Here is a 13,902-nt window from a genome sequence, read left to right as displayed (position 1 = left end):
TTATCCCGAGAAAATTTAACTATAGAGTCCTCACCTGTATCTTAACCCCGCCCCCCAGAAGCGCACAATGTTTATGGTGTAGAGGGAGGCTGTTCGGCCCATCGTGTCCACACCAGCTCTCCCAGCGTTTTAATTCAGCGCCTATCTCCTGCCTTTTCCCCCATAACCCTACCCGTTGTTTCTATTTAAATAATCGCCCAGTGCCCTCCTGAATGCCTCTATGGAACCTGCCCTCCACCAGACTTCCAGGCAGTGCATTCCAAACCCTAACTACTGGCTGTGTGGAAATTGCCCTGTTTGTGACAAAGCTTTTATTAAATTGAATTCAAATTCACCAGCAGTCGTGGGAGGTAGGATTTGAACATCGTGTCCCCGGAGCATTGAACGGGACTAACCCAGTGGCATTCGCCCTGCACCAAGTCACTGAAACTGACAAACTGCGGGAAATGCTAAATATGGTCGAAGGTTATAAACGACCTTTAATCCTGGGTGAACATGTCTTAATTGTGGAACTGCCTTTTGCACCTAATTAGGAAAGTGAAAGTGATGATCAGAAATTGCAGCAACAAAACCGGCGTTAAATGGCCTCAAGGAAACAGCTCGAAAATTTGACCAAAGATGTTTCCTGCTCGATCTGCCTGGAGTTTTTTGACGAGCCGGTGTCTCTGGACTGCGGACATGTGTTCTGCCGAGCCTGCATTCTGGTCTTTTGGGAGTCCGGGAACTGCTCTTGCCCGGAATGTCGTCTCCTGTGTCCGGGGAAGGTCCTGAGGCCCAGCAGGCGGGTGGCGAATATCGCGGCCAGCGTCCGCTCCTTGACGGTCACGCTGAGAGACGGGGAGAACGGCCAGGGGCCGAAGGGGACCAGGCACAACAGCGGGGATGCAACTGAGCGTCTCCGTCCCAACACTCGACAGGTCCAGGTGCGGTGCTCTTCCTTCCGGGGATTGTTCAGCATCCCCCTCGGTTTAGTTCCTTCATCTCTTTCTGTAAATGGCAAATAACTCATTAACCAGCCCTGAAGAAAGGGTCATACGGACTCGGGAGGTTAACTCTGTTTCTCTCGCCACGGGTCCTGCCAGACCTGCTGAGATTTTCCAGCTTTTTTCTGTTTTTTCTTAACTCATTCGTTAGGCCTGATGGCAGTACTAGGCTAATTTTTACAAGGGTTAGGAGATCAACGCGGTTGGTTTCTCTTTGTAATGATGCACCTAAGCAGCTCATAAGACAAATCCGAAGGACACTAGTAGGTGGATCCGGTCAGAAGGGAAACACAAGACAAGGAGGCTTTCTGGTAGTTTTGAACCAATGTATCTGGGCTAAAATCTTCTTCAGAGCCCACCCAGCGCATTATCAGTTTTGCTGCATTCCTTCAGATATGCTCCAACCAGAGAATCTGACCATCTCCCATTGACACTCAATGGCACTACCATCACTGAAGTCCCAAACTCAACATCCTGTGGATCACTATTTACCAGAAGTGCCATGGACTGGCCATACAAGTAATGTGGCTACATGGGCACGTCAGAGGATCGGAATTCTACAGCAAATATCTCTGCTTCTGACTCCCCAAAGCCTGTTCACCATCTACAAGGCACTGGTCAGGAGTGTGATGGAATACTCTGCACTTGCCCAGTTTAGAGCAGCTCCCACAACACTCAAGAAGCTTGACACCGTCCAGGACAAAGCAGCCCCACTTGATTAGAATCCACTCCACCAGCTTAAACATTCACTCCCTCCATCATAGGCATACAGTGGCAGCAGTGTGTACCATCTACAAGATGCACTGCAGGAACTCACCAAGAATCCTTTAAGAGCACCCTACAAACCCACAACATCTACCACTTGCAGCGACAAGAGCAGGAGACACATGGGAACTCCACTTGAAAATCACCCTGACTTGGAAACATATCGCTGTTCCTTCACTGTCGCTGGGTCAAAATCCTGGAACTCCCTCCCTAACAACACTGTGGGTGTACCTACACCACAGGGACTGCAGCGGCTCAAGAAGGCATCTAATCACCACCTTCTCGAGGGCAATTAGGGATGGGAAATAAATGCTGGCCCAGGCAGCAATTCTCAGATCCTGTGAATGAATAAAATTAAATAATGCACTCAATTTTTTTGGTATTTTATACTAGGTATCTTATTTCACTCAAATGCTCCCCCTCATCCAAATATATTAGAGGTAGGAAGTTGGAATTTTTCTTCCTAACACAATCCTCTGACAACTGGAATCGACCTTCTGTTATAGATGCTGCCTTTCACAGATGGACTATAACGCTGCATTATTATTTTTGCAGAAAAGGGTAAAGGAGTTCATGCGCCATTTCGAAGTTGAATTTGCTGAACTGCACCAAATTCTTAACCAAGAAGAAGAGGAGGTGAAAAAAAGACTCAACCAAAGAGAGCAACAAATATTGTACAGGCGGGGGAGTGGCACCAGAGCAACTACTGAAATGAATCCTTCCTTCAAACAAGTGATGTGGAATTTTCTGCAGGTACTTTTTGGACCATTTGCTCCTGTTGTTTCAACCATTATGAGGGTAACACTCTTACTAGTCAAGGCAACAAAAAAAGCTTTCCCCCCATTTTGAAAGTGGAGATTTAATTAACTTTATTGAGGCAAATCTCATCCAATCATGCGAAAGTATGAATATGAAGATTTCAGAAACACCAGTCTGCTTTGGCTTCCTGTTTTACACCAGTGTAATTATAGAAATATTGATTTCATTTCCAGCGGGGCTGGAATTTTTACTCAGAACAAGGTGAGGTTCAGATAATGGGACTGAAAAGGGGTATAATGCATAGAAGTATGGTGAGTCAGAGGAAAAGTGTAGTGAAGGAAGCAGAAAGAGTGACATTGGTTTATAACTACCTGCAACCCAATAATGGCCACTGAGTAACAGGATCAGCTTTGGAATTACATTGAGCTGATGTAAAGCAATCATGTTCTTCAAATGCAATCAACGCAATTTATTAATATTCAATAATTTTTTGAAATTTATTCTCCCATGGGTGTGAGTGCTGCTGGCAAGACCGGCATTTGTTGCCTATCCTTAATTCCCTTGAACTGAGTGGCTTGCTAGGACTCAGTATATAAGTTTGGCAAAATAGCAAAACATCAAAAGAGTGAAACTCACTTAACACAGCAGGTTACCTCTTAATATCTAACCAAAAACTACTATCAAGATTTGTAAGGTGAATCTATCAAATTCACATTTTCTATATTTATTTTAGGAGATGAAAACAATTCTTAGTGGGTAAGTATTTATCTATTTTGTTATTTGATTTTTCTGTCTCGCACTGTAAGAATTGTGCAGTGTTGATCCCCAGTTATTAATATGATTTATTTTTATTCCCAAAGATCCAGTGATGAAATCAGTCAAGAAAACGAAGTTCCTATCAATATGCTGATTGGTGAATTTGGAGGACCCCTTCAATACATAGTGTGGAAGCAGATGAGAAAATCAATTAAACCAGGTAGATACCAATTGCTGATCAAAATCTATACCACCATCGACTGACCCTTTTAAACCCCTGCTGGTTCCAATCGTACAGCGTCTATGGAAAACATGATCAAGATTTGGAGCTCGTATCAGTTTTAAAATATTGCTTATTTCCTCATTTAGTTCAGAACAATTTGATGAACACAATCAGATTTTAGCTGGCAAAAATATAACTTCACCTTGTTTTGAAATGCCTATGGTTCGATTGAGTGAGGTGAAGAATTACATAATAATCTTTGGTCTGTACACATTATAGGTTGCATTTTAGATGAGAAATGCTAAGAAATTCAAACCCAATTGGGGGAAATTTTAACCTAATTTCCCCCATCTGGAATCTGAAGGGTGAAATGCTGGTTTTGCACCACACCTGATCTTGGTCCGGGTGTAAACCAGCGTTGCACCAAATCACGTGGGCTCTCTAACAGGTGAGTTGTTAAAATAAATCCTTCCCAGCAGAGATCAAGGCTACCTGTCAGAAAGTTGGAAGATGAGCTGATTTCCTGCAGCTAAGACAATTGTGTTGGCACACCACATTCGCAGATATCTAACTCAGAACAATTTATGAACTCTCAAGTCTCTGCAAAGCTTTGCATTTGTGTAAAACTAACCAGATAATCAATGTCCGAATGCTTTCAAGTGCTTTGAGTGCTATTGTTTGAACCTGCTAAGGTAGTCGGAGTGAAATTTAAGTAAAGCATGAATATGTTGGCTAAATATTTTCATATCAATATGTTGAAAACTCAATGTGCTACATTGTGTGCAATGCACTCCAAAGAAGAGTCGTATTGGACTCATTAACCCTATTTCTATCTCCATGGATACTGCCAGCCCTGCTGCACTTTCTATTTCTGTTTTAATTTCAGATTTCCAGCATCTGCAGTATGTCCTTTTTATTTCAACATATGACAGTCTTTCCTGTGTTACTTCATCTGTACTAATATTCTACTTTCCTTACAGCATTGATCTGTTGGACTCTGTGCCCAAACTCCGCTCACCCCAGTCTCATCTTGTCTGAAGGCATGACCAGGGTAAGAGTTGGGTATATGCAGCAGCATCTCCCAGACAATCCAAAACGGTTTCAACGTCGTATCTGTGTGCTGGGGTCGCAGGGATTTACATCAGGGAGACACTACTGGGAGGTCGAGGTGGACCAGGGAGCCAAGTGGACGCTTGGTGTAGTGAAAGAATCGGTACACAGAAAAGAGCTCAAAGATCTGACCATATGGAATGGCTACTGGGTCATCAGTCCTCAAACGAGCAATTGGTTGCAATGGTTTCTGGGATTCTTTGCACAGGGGGAAAGGGCCTCGCAACAGGTTACTCACCTCACACTTCAAGTGAATCCAAAAAAGGTTGGCATTTATTTGGACTATGAGGGGGGGCAGGTGTCATTTTACAATGCTGAGAACATGTCTCACTTGTACACACACAGCGGGGCAATGAAAGGAAAACTGTTGGCTTTCTTTTCACCTGGAACTGCCTCAAATAATCAACTGAAGCTCCTTCAAGTGTCATCGTAAATCTGCCTTGTCTTGAGTTTTATTGCAGGGACAGTCATGCTGGAGAATCACTGGAAAAAATTGGATTTAATGTCCTTATTTTAAAGTCATGTTGTGAATTTAAAAAAACGCAAAACACAACAAATATTCCTTTGCTACCACCCAGAGTTATCTTGTGGATGTTTTTGGAATCATTAAAAGAGTAATTGACTTCGAACTGGAATAAACTATTGCTGTTCTTGCACTGACTATGGGTCTCTGTTATTGAGTAGAAGACGTAAGGTGGTGGGTTGTGGGGGGGGGGGGGGGGGGGAGTACCATTAACTTACTTTGATTTCTTCAGTTTGCAGCCAATTTTGATGCAGACTGTGGTGTTCAAACCCTTTCAACCAGTTTGCTTTGCAGACTGTCAGGACCCCAAAAGGAACACACTCTAGATACAATAAAATATATCAGTGAAGCGATGTGGAGTGATTCAATTAGGTAGGAAGAATGGGGAGAGGGTAAAGGGCACTATTCTAAAGGGAGTTCAGGAACAGAGGGGACCTGGGTGTATGTGTGCACAAATGATTGAAGGTTGCAGGGTAGGTTGAGAGTACAGTTAATAAAGCATATGGGATCCGGGACTTCATAAGTAGGGGCATAGAGTACAGAAGCAGAGAAGTTATGATAAACCTGTACAAAATACTGGTCTGCCTTCAACCGGGGTATTGCATCCAGGTCTGGCCACTGCACTTTAAGGAAGAATGTAAAGGCATTAGAGAGGGTGCCGACTGGATATATGAGAATGGTTCCAGGGCTGAGGGACTTCAGTTGATTTTTTTCAAAAAGTAATTTACGGGATGTGGGCATCGGTTGGGCCAGCATTTATTGCCCATCCCTAATTGCCCTTGAGGAGGTGGTGGTGAGCTGCCTTCTTGAGCCGCTGCAGTCCATGTGGTTTAGGTACACCCACAGTGCTGTTAGGGTGGGAGTTCCAGGATTTTGACCCAGTGACAGTGAAGGAACGGCGATATATTTCCAAGTCAGGATGGTGAGTGGCTTGGAGGGGAGGTTCCAGGTGGTGGTGTTCCCATCTATCTGCTGTCCTTGTCCTTCTAAATGATAGCGGTTGTGGGTTTTGAAGGCGCCACCTAAGGAGCCTTGGTGAGATCCTGCAGTGCATCTTGTAGATGGTACACACTGCTGCTACTGTGCATCGGTGGTAGAGGGAATGAATGTTTGTGGATGGGGTGCCAATCAAGTGGGTTGGTTTGTCCTGGATGCTGTCGAGCTTCTTGAATGTTGTTGGAGTTGCACTCATCCAGGCATGTGGGGAGTATTCCATCACACTCTTGACTTGTGCCTTGTAGATGGTGGACAGGCTTTGGGGAGTCAGGGGGCGAGTTACTTGCCACAGGATTCCTAGCATCTGACCTGCTCTTGTAGCTACAGTATTTATATGGCTAGTCTGGTTCAGTTTCTGGTCAATGGTAACCCCGCGGATGTTAATAGAGGGGGATTCAGTGATGATAATGTCATTGAACATCAAGGGGTGATGGTTAGATGGAGAAGATGGATCTGCTTTCCTTAGGGAAGAGGAGGTTGAGAGGAGATTTAACTGAGGTGTTCAACCGCATGCACGATCTGGGCAGAGTCGATGGAAAGAAGCTTTTCCCACTGGTGGAAGGGTTGGGAACCAGAGGACACCAATGTAAGGTGACTCGCAGAAGAAGGAGCAACAACATGAGAAAAATCTTTTTTTATACAGTGTCTAAGATCGGGAATGCACTGCGGAGGAGTGTGGCGGAGGCAGACTCAATCATGGCTTTCAAAAAAGAATTGGGTCATTAACTGAAGAGGAAAAATTTGCAGGGCAACTGGGGGAATGGCAGGGGAGTGGCACTCGGTGAATCTCTCTTGCAGTGAGCTGGCACAGACATAACAGGCTGAATAAACATTCTGAAATGAACATTTGATGATAAAGAAACCAGACAGGAAACAATCCTCCAGCAGTAAATAATATGGAGGGGAGGAAATTCACCTTGGGTGGCAGAGCAAGATGGGTGTTTTTGCATCCGCTGCCCATTATATACCCTGTTTGATATTCACCAAAGTCAATGGAGTAGAATATCGGGCAGAGAGTAGAATGGGCAATTGATTCAATACCCCTAGTTTCGTGTCTCTGGCCTCCAATTTCACCAAAATATTTCTTGGTTAATAGTTGGGACAACCCATTAAATCCACAAGTTACTATCAAACTGGATGTTCACGTCTTTAACAATACACAAATTCATAGAGAAAGCCAATCTACGACAATTGATTTCCTATTGTCATGCTTTTGTCACACTTTTCAGTCAACTATTGTAAGATAAATTGCTATGTCTACATTTGTTGTGAAAATACTCATAGAAGCTGATTTCTGAATCTGGCCAATAGGATCACAATAAATAGGAGCAGGCGTGGGCCATTGAGCCCGTTGAGCCTGCTCCACCATTCAATAAGATCGTGGCTGATGGGGAGAAAGCGGGAGAGTGGTACTAGGTGAATTGTTTCTTCAGAGAGTCAGCACAGGCACAATGAGCCAAATTACCTCCTTCTGTGCTGTAACCATCCTGTGATTCTGAACTCCACTTTCCTGCCTGTAGCCTCACCACCACCCCCTCCCCCCGATAACCCTTGACTCCCTTGTGGATCAAAAAGCCAAGTGTCACAACAATATGGCTATATTTATCCATTGTACTATTAAAACATTTGCTGGAAGATTTTAGTCTTTCCCAAGAGCCTAGGTTTGGAGCTAATATTATTGCCCAGAGCTGTGACTCTATGAACTGAGTTCAGGTTGTCCATCTCAGCAATTGACTTAAATGGGGAGGAAAATCAGGCAGGACTAAGCTGATCTGGTACCACCCATTGTGTGCCGCCCAGACTTCTGAAGCAACTGCTGTACTCGGGATTCGATTGTGTAGGTGACTCAAAGGAGGACAATGCAACTGCTTTGAGGGATGTCCTAAAAGCATCCCAGGAGAAGTCAAACATCCCTGCCAACTCAAGGAGGTCCCTGGCTTGTGACTGACCAAAATGGCAAAGGTTCATTGGGGAAGGCACTGAACATATTGAGAGACATTTTTGGGAACACGCGCAGGTGAGGTTGAGGCTTCGAACCAAGCACGCGAACCTCCCAATAACTTATCTCCCCAACCCTCCAAGCACCACCTGCCCTGTGTGTGGCAGAGTCTGCAGGTTGCATATTGGACTTATCAGCCATCTCAGGACCCATTGAACTGGAGTGGAAGCAAGTCATCCTCGACTTTGGCCTGAGAAAATGAAGAAGTTTGCCAAAGTTCAAATTATAACATCTTTCTTTCTACCAGTACCGAACAGAACATTAAAGCATTACAAAACACATTTCAGTCTCTTTAAATATACCTGTTACTGTGAACATGGTTAACACTTCACATTTTAATCAAAACCATAGCAAAATACATTATTTATTTATTCCAAGTCTGATGAGATACTGCTGAAGTCTGTTAATAATAAAATATACTTCATATATAAGCAGTTTCAGGCACTCCCCATTACCCACACAGGGGAGTCTGATGTGTTTCTTATCCTCGTGAGGGAAGCAGTTTTAGGGACTCCCCTGTACAGTAAATGCTGAAGAAAGGATATATTTTCTCAGTGAATGTGTCAGTGAAAGTGCACAGATTAGACATGTCATCAGCGTTACATATTGATACTTGGCCTCCTTCATAATCCAAGCAAACTAGGAGTGTCTGGGGTCTCACTTTCAGGTTAAGAGAAACTGAAGGTAAGGTGTGAGCTTTATATATCCCACTCCACAGCTCCATAGCCCAGACTCCATCCTTAGGGTTCAATGCATAAAGTTCCTTCCGGGGCACAGACTCACTTGCAACGCCAACTCCCCAACCTGTCACGTCTCCCACATACACATCCCAGTAGTGTATCCCCGATGTGAATCCCTCAGACCCTAAGACACAGCGCCAGTTGCTGAACCTTTCCGGGTTGTCTGGGACCTGGTGCTTCCTGTCAGCAACTGTAACTGTCCTGCAGTCGTCAGATAAGCAGAGCCAGGGATTTGCTGTTTTCGCATCTAGGATCAGGGAAGCAGGAGCTGGAGCTGGAACTGAAACAGATAAATGTTGACAGGTCCTTCCTCGTGAGGCAAACAATCAAATAAGCACCGTCACCATTAGCACATTCCTTAGCTAACATCACCACCGTCAACACCCCTTTGTCCTTTTGTCTATGACATCTTTGGCAATCTCTTCTTTGCCTCCACCTATCACTGGCCCTCTATCCAGCTTCACCTGTCCCACCCCCCTCAACCAGCTTATATTTCACCTCATTTCTATATTTCCTTAGTTCTGATGAAGAGTCGTACGGACTCGAAACGTTAACTGTCTTCCTCTCCGCAGATGCTGTCAAACCTGCTGAGTTCTTCCAGCTATTTTTGTTTTTGTTTCAGATTTCCAGCATCCGCAGTATTTAGCTTTTATTTTAATCATATAAGCACTTTCTTCTCTGTCTTTTAACAATGTTGAATATAAATAGAGCCAAACAGGGTGAAGGCCATCGGCTGCAGATATTTCATGCGCAAGGGTTATATTAAGGATAGGCTTTCTAATTGCCGCCTGGACTGCAAAACCAAGGGCGGAATTTCCGCAAGCGGACTTTTACAGTCCCACCAGAGTCAATGGACTTCTGAATGGCTCGCCGCATTTTACGGCCCAACCCCCATCAGGACGGTAAAACTCCACCCCAAATGTGGGGAACAATTTTAGCTTAGGGCCTTGATGCAAATAGATGAGCGGAGAAATTGGGCATGGACCAGGAGGCAATACAGACAGATAGGGCAGGTCCGATATTTAGTTCCACTGACGTCTATGTGATTCCCCCTGCTTTTAGTTCCCACCCATTTCCAGTTTCATTCCCATAAATGATTGTATCCACAGGTCAAGAACGAGGCTGACACTGAGCACAATACTGGAGAGAACATTTGGACATTATTAGACTAAGTGCTGTGCAGAGCATGTGAAAGAAAAGCAAACTGCACCATATTCACTTGTCATGATCACATATATTATGGAAAATATTGTTTTTGTTTTATTTCTTAATGGACAATTGTCCCATGCAATTATAATTTGCCAATTTTTTGAACACTGCTTTGTTTCTAACTCAAATTCTTATGTTGATAGGATCTGTTTACCAATATCTTTCTATTCTATTTCACCAAATTCACCATTTGCTCAGTCAAAGCACAATGCATCAATGTGCACCTCGGGTGGTATTGCAAAATAGGCTACATCACATCAGCCACCTGTTACATGCCACGTCCCATATTGAGCTCTATTGATTGCACTGAAAGTGAATATCAGGCAGGGCTGAGAAGGGATGACCAATGCAATACTGCCTGTCTTGTGCTAACGCTGAAAATTAATTTCTACGCCAGCTTTACCTGGCTTGACGAGCTTCAACATTTGTTTCCAAGTTGTGTACTCCAGAGGCAGCGTGAACTCCAGAAGTCTGAGATCAGAACAACATGGTTTGGGTTTTTTAAATTTGACACTGTACCTGAAAAAATGATGAATTTAAAGCATATTAAAGGTCCTCTTCAATGGTTTATCTTAAGTAAAATGCTATGTTGTTATAGTATTGATTTACAGTGATTCCACTGCATTTATTCAAATAACAGTCATTGGTGTGCATTTAATATTCTATTGGCAAGGAGAATGCATTTGTAAATTCAGCATTGTAAAATAATTTAAGGATGGCATAAATGGGAGCAGGTGCTATTACAAGGAATTCGCAGCACAGGAACAGGTTATTAGACACAACAGGCTTGTACTAGTGTGCAGGGATCATACTAGCCCCTTCCCCATTTTCCCCCACCCACCGCCTTCATCTAAATCTATCAACTTAACCATCTATTCCTTTCTCTTACATGTACTAATCTACCTTCATGTTAAATGTGTCTATGCTATTTGTCACAATCACTCCTTCCAGTAATGAGTTCCACATTCTAAACATTTCCTAAGTAAAGAAGTTCTTCTTGAATTCCTTTATGGATTTATTAGTGGCCATCCTATATATTAAAGTGGAGAAAATAAAATAAGATACCAAAGGAACTGATCAATAAGGGAAATATTTCAATGTTTCTCTGTCAGTGGGGCATATTTGAGCAACAAATTGGGGAAAGGTAAAATATACAGGTTTTATTTTACTGCCATTATGATACAAAATGAAGAGCTTAAAAAGTTACTAAATTGAAGAGAGTATTGGGAGTCTACAGCCATAATAAAATTATTTCAAATGTAAGAGAGGGAGCATGAGAAATAAAAAAGGTAAAAGTAAAGAAAGACTTAAATTTATATCAAAACAAAAACAGAAAATGCTGGAAAAACTCAGCAGGTCTAACAACATCCGTGGAGAGAAAAGCAGAATTAATGTTTAGAGTCCTTATGACTCTTCTTCAGAGCGGGTCATAAGGACTCGAAACGTTAAATCTTTTTTTTTTCCCTCCACAGATGCTGTTAGACCTGCGGAGTCATCACGAGAGTGAGAGCAATTGAAAGGGATGAGAACATCAAGAAGGGAGGTTGAGGAGAGAACGTCATGAGTGATCTTGGGCCTCAGCTCCACTTTCCTGCCCACTCCCCATTTACCTTGATTCCCTGAGACACCAAAAATTTGTCCATCTCACCCTTAAACATATTCAATTATGCGCATCCACAACTTTCCGAGGTAGAGAGTTCCAAATATTCACAACCCTTTGATGATAGAAATTTCTCCCCACATCAGTGCTAAGTGATCAGCTCTTTATGCTGGAACTGTGGCCCCTTGGCCTAGGCTCACTAGCCAGGGGAAACAACCTCTCAGAGTCTAACCTGTCAAGCCCCCTCATATCTCAAATATTTCAATGAGATCGTCTCTCATTCTTCTAAACTCCAGGGAGTACAGACCCAATTTACTCAGCCTCTCATCATAGGACAACCCTCTCATCCCAGGGACCAATCTAGTGAAATATGCTGTACCGCTGGAAACGCAACTATATCTTTCCTTAAATATGGAGGCCAAAATTGCACACAGTGGGCAGGATAATACACTCCCAAATCGCGAGCATTCCCACATCCAGAGACATATTATTGGGCATGTTGACAGAGGGCAGCGTTCCCGAGGTCACCATGCCAGTTTTGTATAATATGGCAGGTGGGCGGGTGGACTTAAAAGTCGGAACCCCACCCGTGTTATGTAAATGCCATTTAAGATCACTAATGACTCAATTTACTGCTATAATACAGTGCGAACGCTATAATATGCCTTTAGAGTCAGATTCACACCATGTGTAGTTCCCGTTTTTTTAAAGAGAAGCTTGTTGGGGTGGGTTTAAAAGCTACAGCTGAGCATTGAGTCACAGCTTAGCAGTTAGTAGATCTGTTACTGCTGGGCGTACCTATTGGAATGAGCAGACTATCTATTTTAAATCCATTTTGAACAATAGGCTAGCTTCAAAAAAGAGAAGTAGAAATGTGGTGAAATATATCCTGTGTAAGCGGGAGCGGGTGGGACAGATGAAGTTGGATAGAGGGCCAGTGATAGGCGGAGGCAAAGGAGAGATTGCAAAAGATGAAATAAACAAAAGCTTGAAGGGAAGTTGATAGCGGTGCTACTGGGTAAAGGAGGTGCTCATGGTGACATTAAGAGTAGAAAGCAGGATGAGCCAGTGACAGATAGCCCTATTGGGGGTGGGGTGGGGGGAGGGGGGATAAAAATAGGCTAAAAGGTGGGGATAAAACAATGAATGGAAATAAATATTTTAAATAATAATAGAATTAGGCAGGAGAAAAATGTATACATAAAAATTTTAAAATAACTATTTGAAAAAAGGGGATCAAAAAGGAGTGAGGATGGAGGAGACAGTTCATGATCTGAAGTTGTTGAACACGATGTTAAGTCTGGAAGGCTGTAAAGTGCCTAATCGGAAGATGAGGTGCTGTTCCTCCAGTTTGCGTTGAGCTTCACTGGAAGATTGCAACAAGCCAAATACGGACATGTGGGCATGAGAGCAGGGCGGTGTGTTGAAATGGCAAGCGACAGGAAGGCCTCGGTCATGCTTGCGGACAGACCGAAGGTGTTCTGCAAAGCGGTCACCCAGTCTGCGTTTAGTCTTTCCAATGTAGAGGAAACCGCATTGGGAGTAGCGAATGCAGTAGACTAAATTGAGGGAAGTGCAAGCGAAGCGATGCTTCACTTGAAAGGAGTGTTTGGGCCCTTGGACGGTAAGGAGGGCAGAAGTAAAGGGGCAGGCGTTGCACCTTCTGCAATTGCATAGGAAGGTGCCGTGGGAAAGGGTTGAGGTGTAGGGGGTGATGGAGGAGTGGACCAGGGTGTCCCAGAGGGAACGGTCCCTACGGAATACCGACGGTGGGGGTGAAGGGAAGATGTGTTTGGTGGTGGCATCATGCTGGAGGATCAAGAACAAGAGGGCACAGGTTTGAAGTGATTTGCAAATGAACCAAATGTGACATGAGAAAAAACTTTTTCACACAACGAGTGGTTCGGGTCTGGAATGACTGCCTGGAAGTGTGGTGGAGGCAGGTTCAATCAAGTCATTCAAGAGGGCATTGGATGATTATTTGAATAGAAACAATGTGCAGGGATACGGGGAAAGGGCAGGGCAATGGCATGGGGTCATAATGCTCATTTGGAGAGCCGGTGCAGAAATGATGGGCCAAATGGCCTCTTCCTGTGCCATTAAAATTCTTTGATTCTGTGATTTTAAAAAATATTCTGCTTTTCCATTCTTATGAACCAAAGTGTATAACTTTAGAATTCCCACATTATATCCCATCTGACACCTTGTTGCCCGCTCACTTAACCAACCTATATCGCTG

General features: G+C 43.6%; 2 protein-coding genes across 2 annotated transcripts in view; one reads left to right on the top strand and one right to left on the bottom strand.

The window, feature by feature from the left end:
* LOC144695521 (uncharacterized) overlaps window positions 1–13,902 on the bottom strand; it is a 65,534-nt gene that overhangs the window by 35,704 nt on the left and 15,928 nt on the right. Inside the window, exons 5-8 of the mRNA XM_078566397.1 lie at window positions 10,467–10,582; window positions 8,599–9,134; window positions 4,729–4,840; window positions 614–987 (exon numbers count right to left, since the gene is read on the bottom strand). Coding sequence (XP_078422523.1) covers window positions 614–987; window positions 4,729–4,840; window positions 8,599–9,134; window positions 10,467–10,582 — 1,138 coding nt within the window. The remainder of the gene's footprint in view (window positions 1–613; window positions 988–4,728; window positions 4,841–8,598; window positions 9,135–10,466; window positions 10,583–13,902) is intronic.
* On the top strand, window positions 414–5,252 carry LOC144695693 (zinc-binding protein A33-like). The gene is made up of 5 exons (XM_078566641.1): window positions 414–923; window positions 2,304–2,501; window positions 3,241–3,263; window positions 3,368–3,483; window positions 4,467–5,252. The coding sequence occupies exons 1-5, from the start codon at window positions 582–584 to the stop codon at window positions 5,027–5,029; spliced, it is 1,242 nt and encodes a 413-aa protein (XP_078422767.1). The 5' UTR covers window positions 414–581; the 3' UTR covers window positions 5,030–5,252.

Source organism: Cetorhinus maximus, chromosome 21 (genome assembly GCF_964194155.1).
Source record: "Cetorhinus maximus chromosome 21, sCetMax3.hap1.1, whole genome shotgun sequence".
In the NCBI taxonomy this organism is placed as follows: domain Eukaryota; kingdom Metazoa; phylum Chordata; class Chondrichthyes; order Lamniformes; family Cetorhinidae; genus Cetorhinus; species Cetorhinus maximus.
The sequence above is the reverse complement of the archived record's forward strand: the minus strand, read 5'-3'. Positions and strand labels throughout refer to the sequence as shown.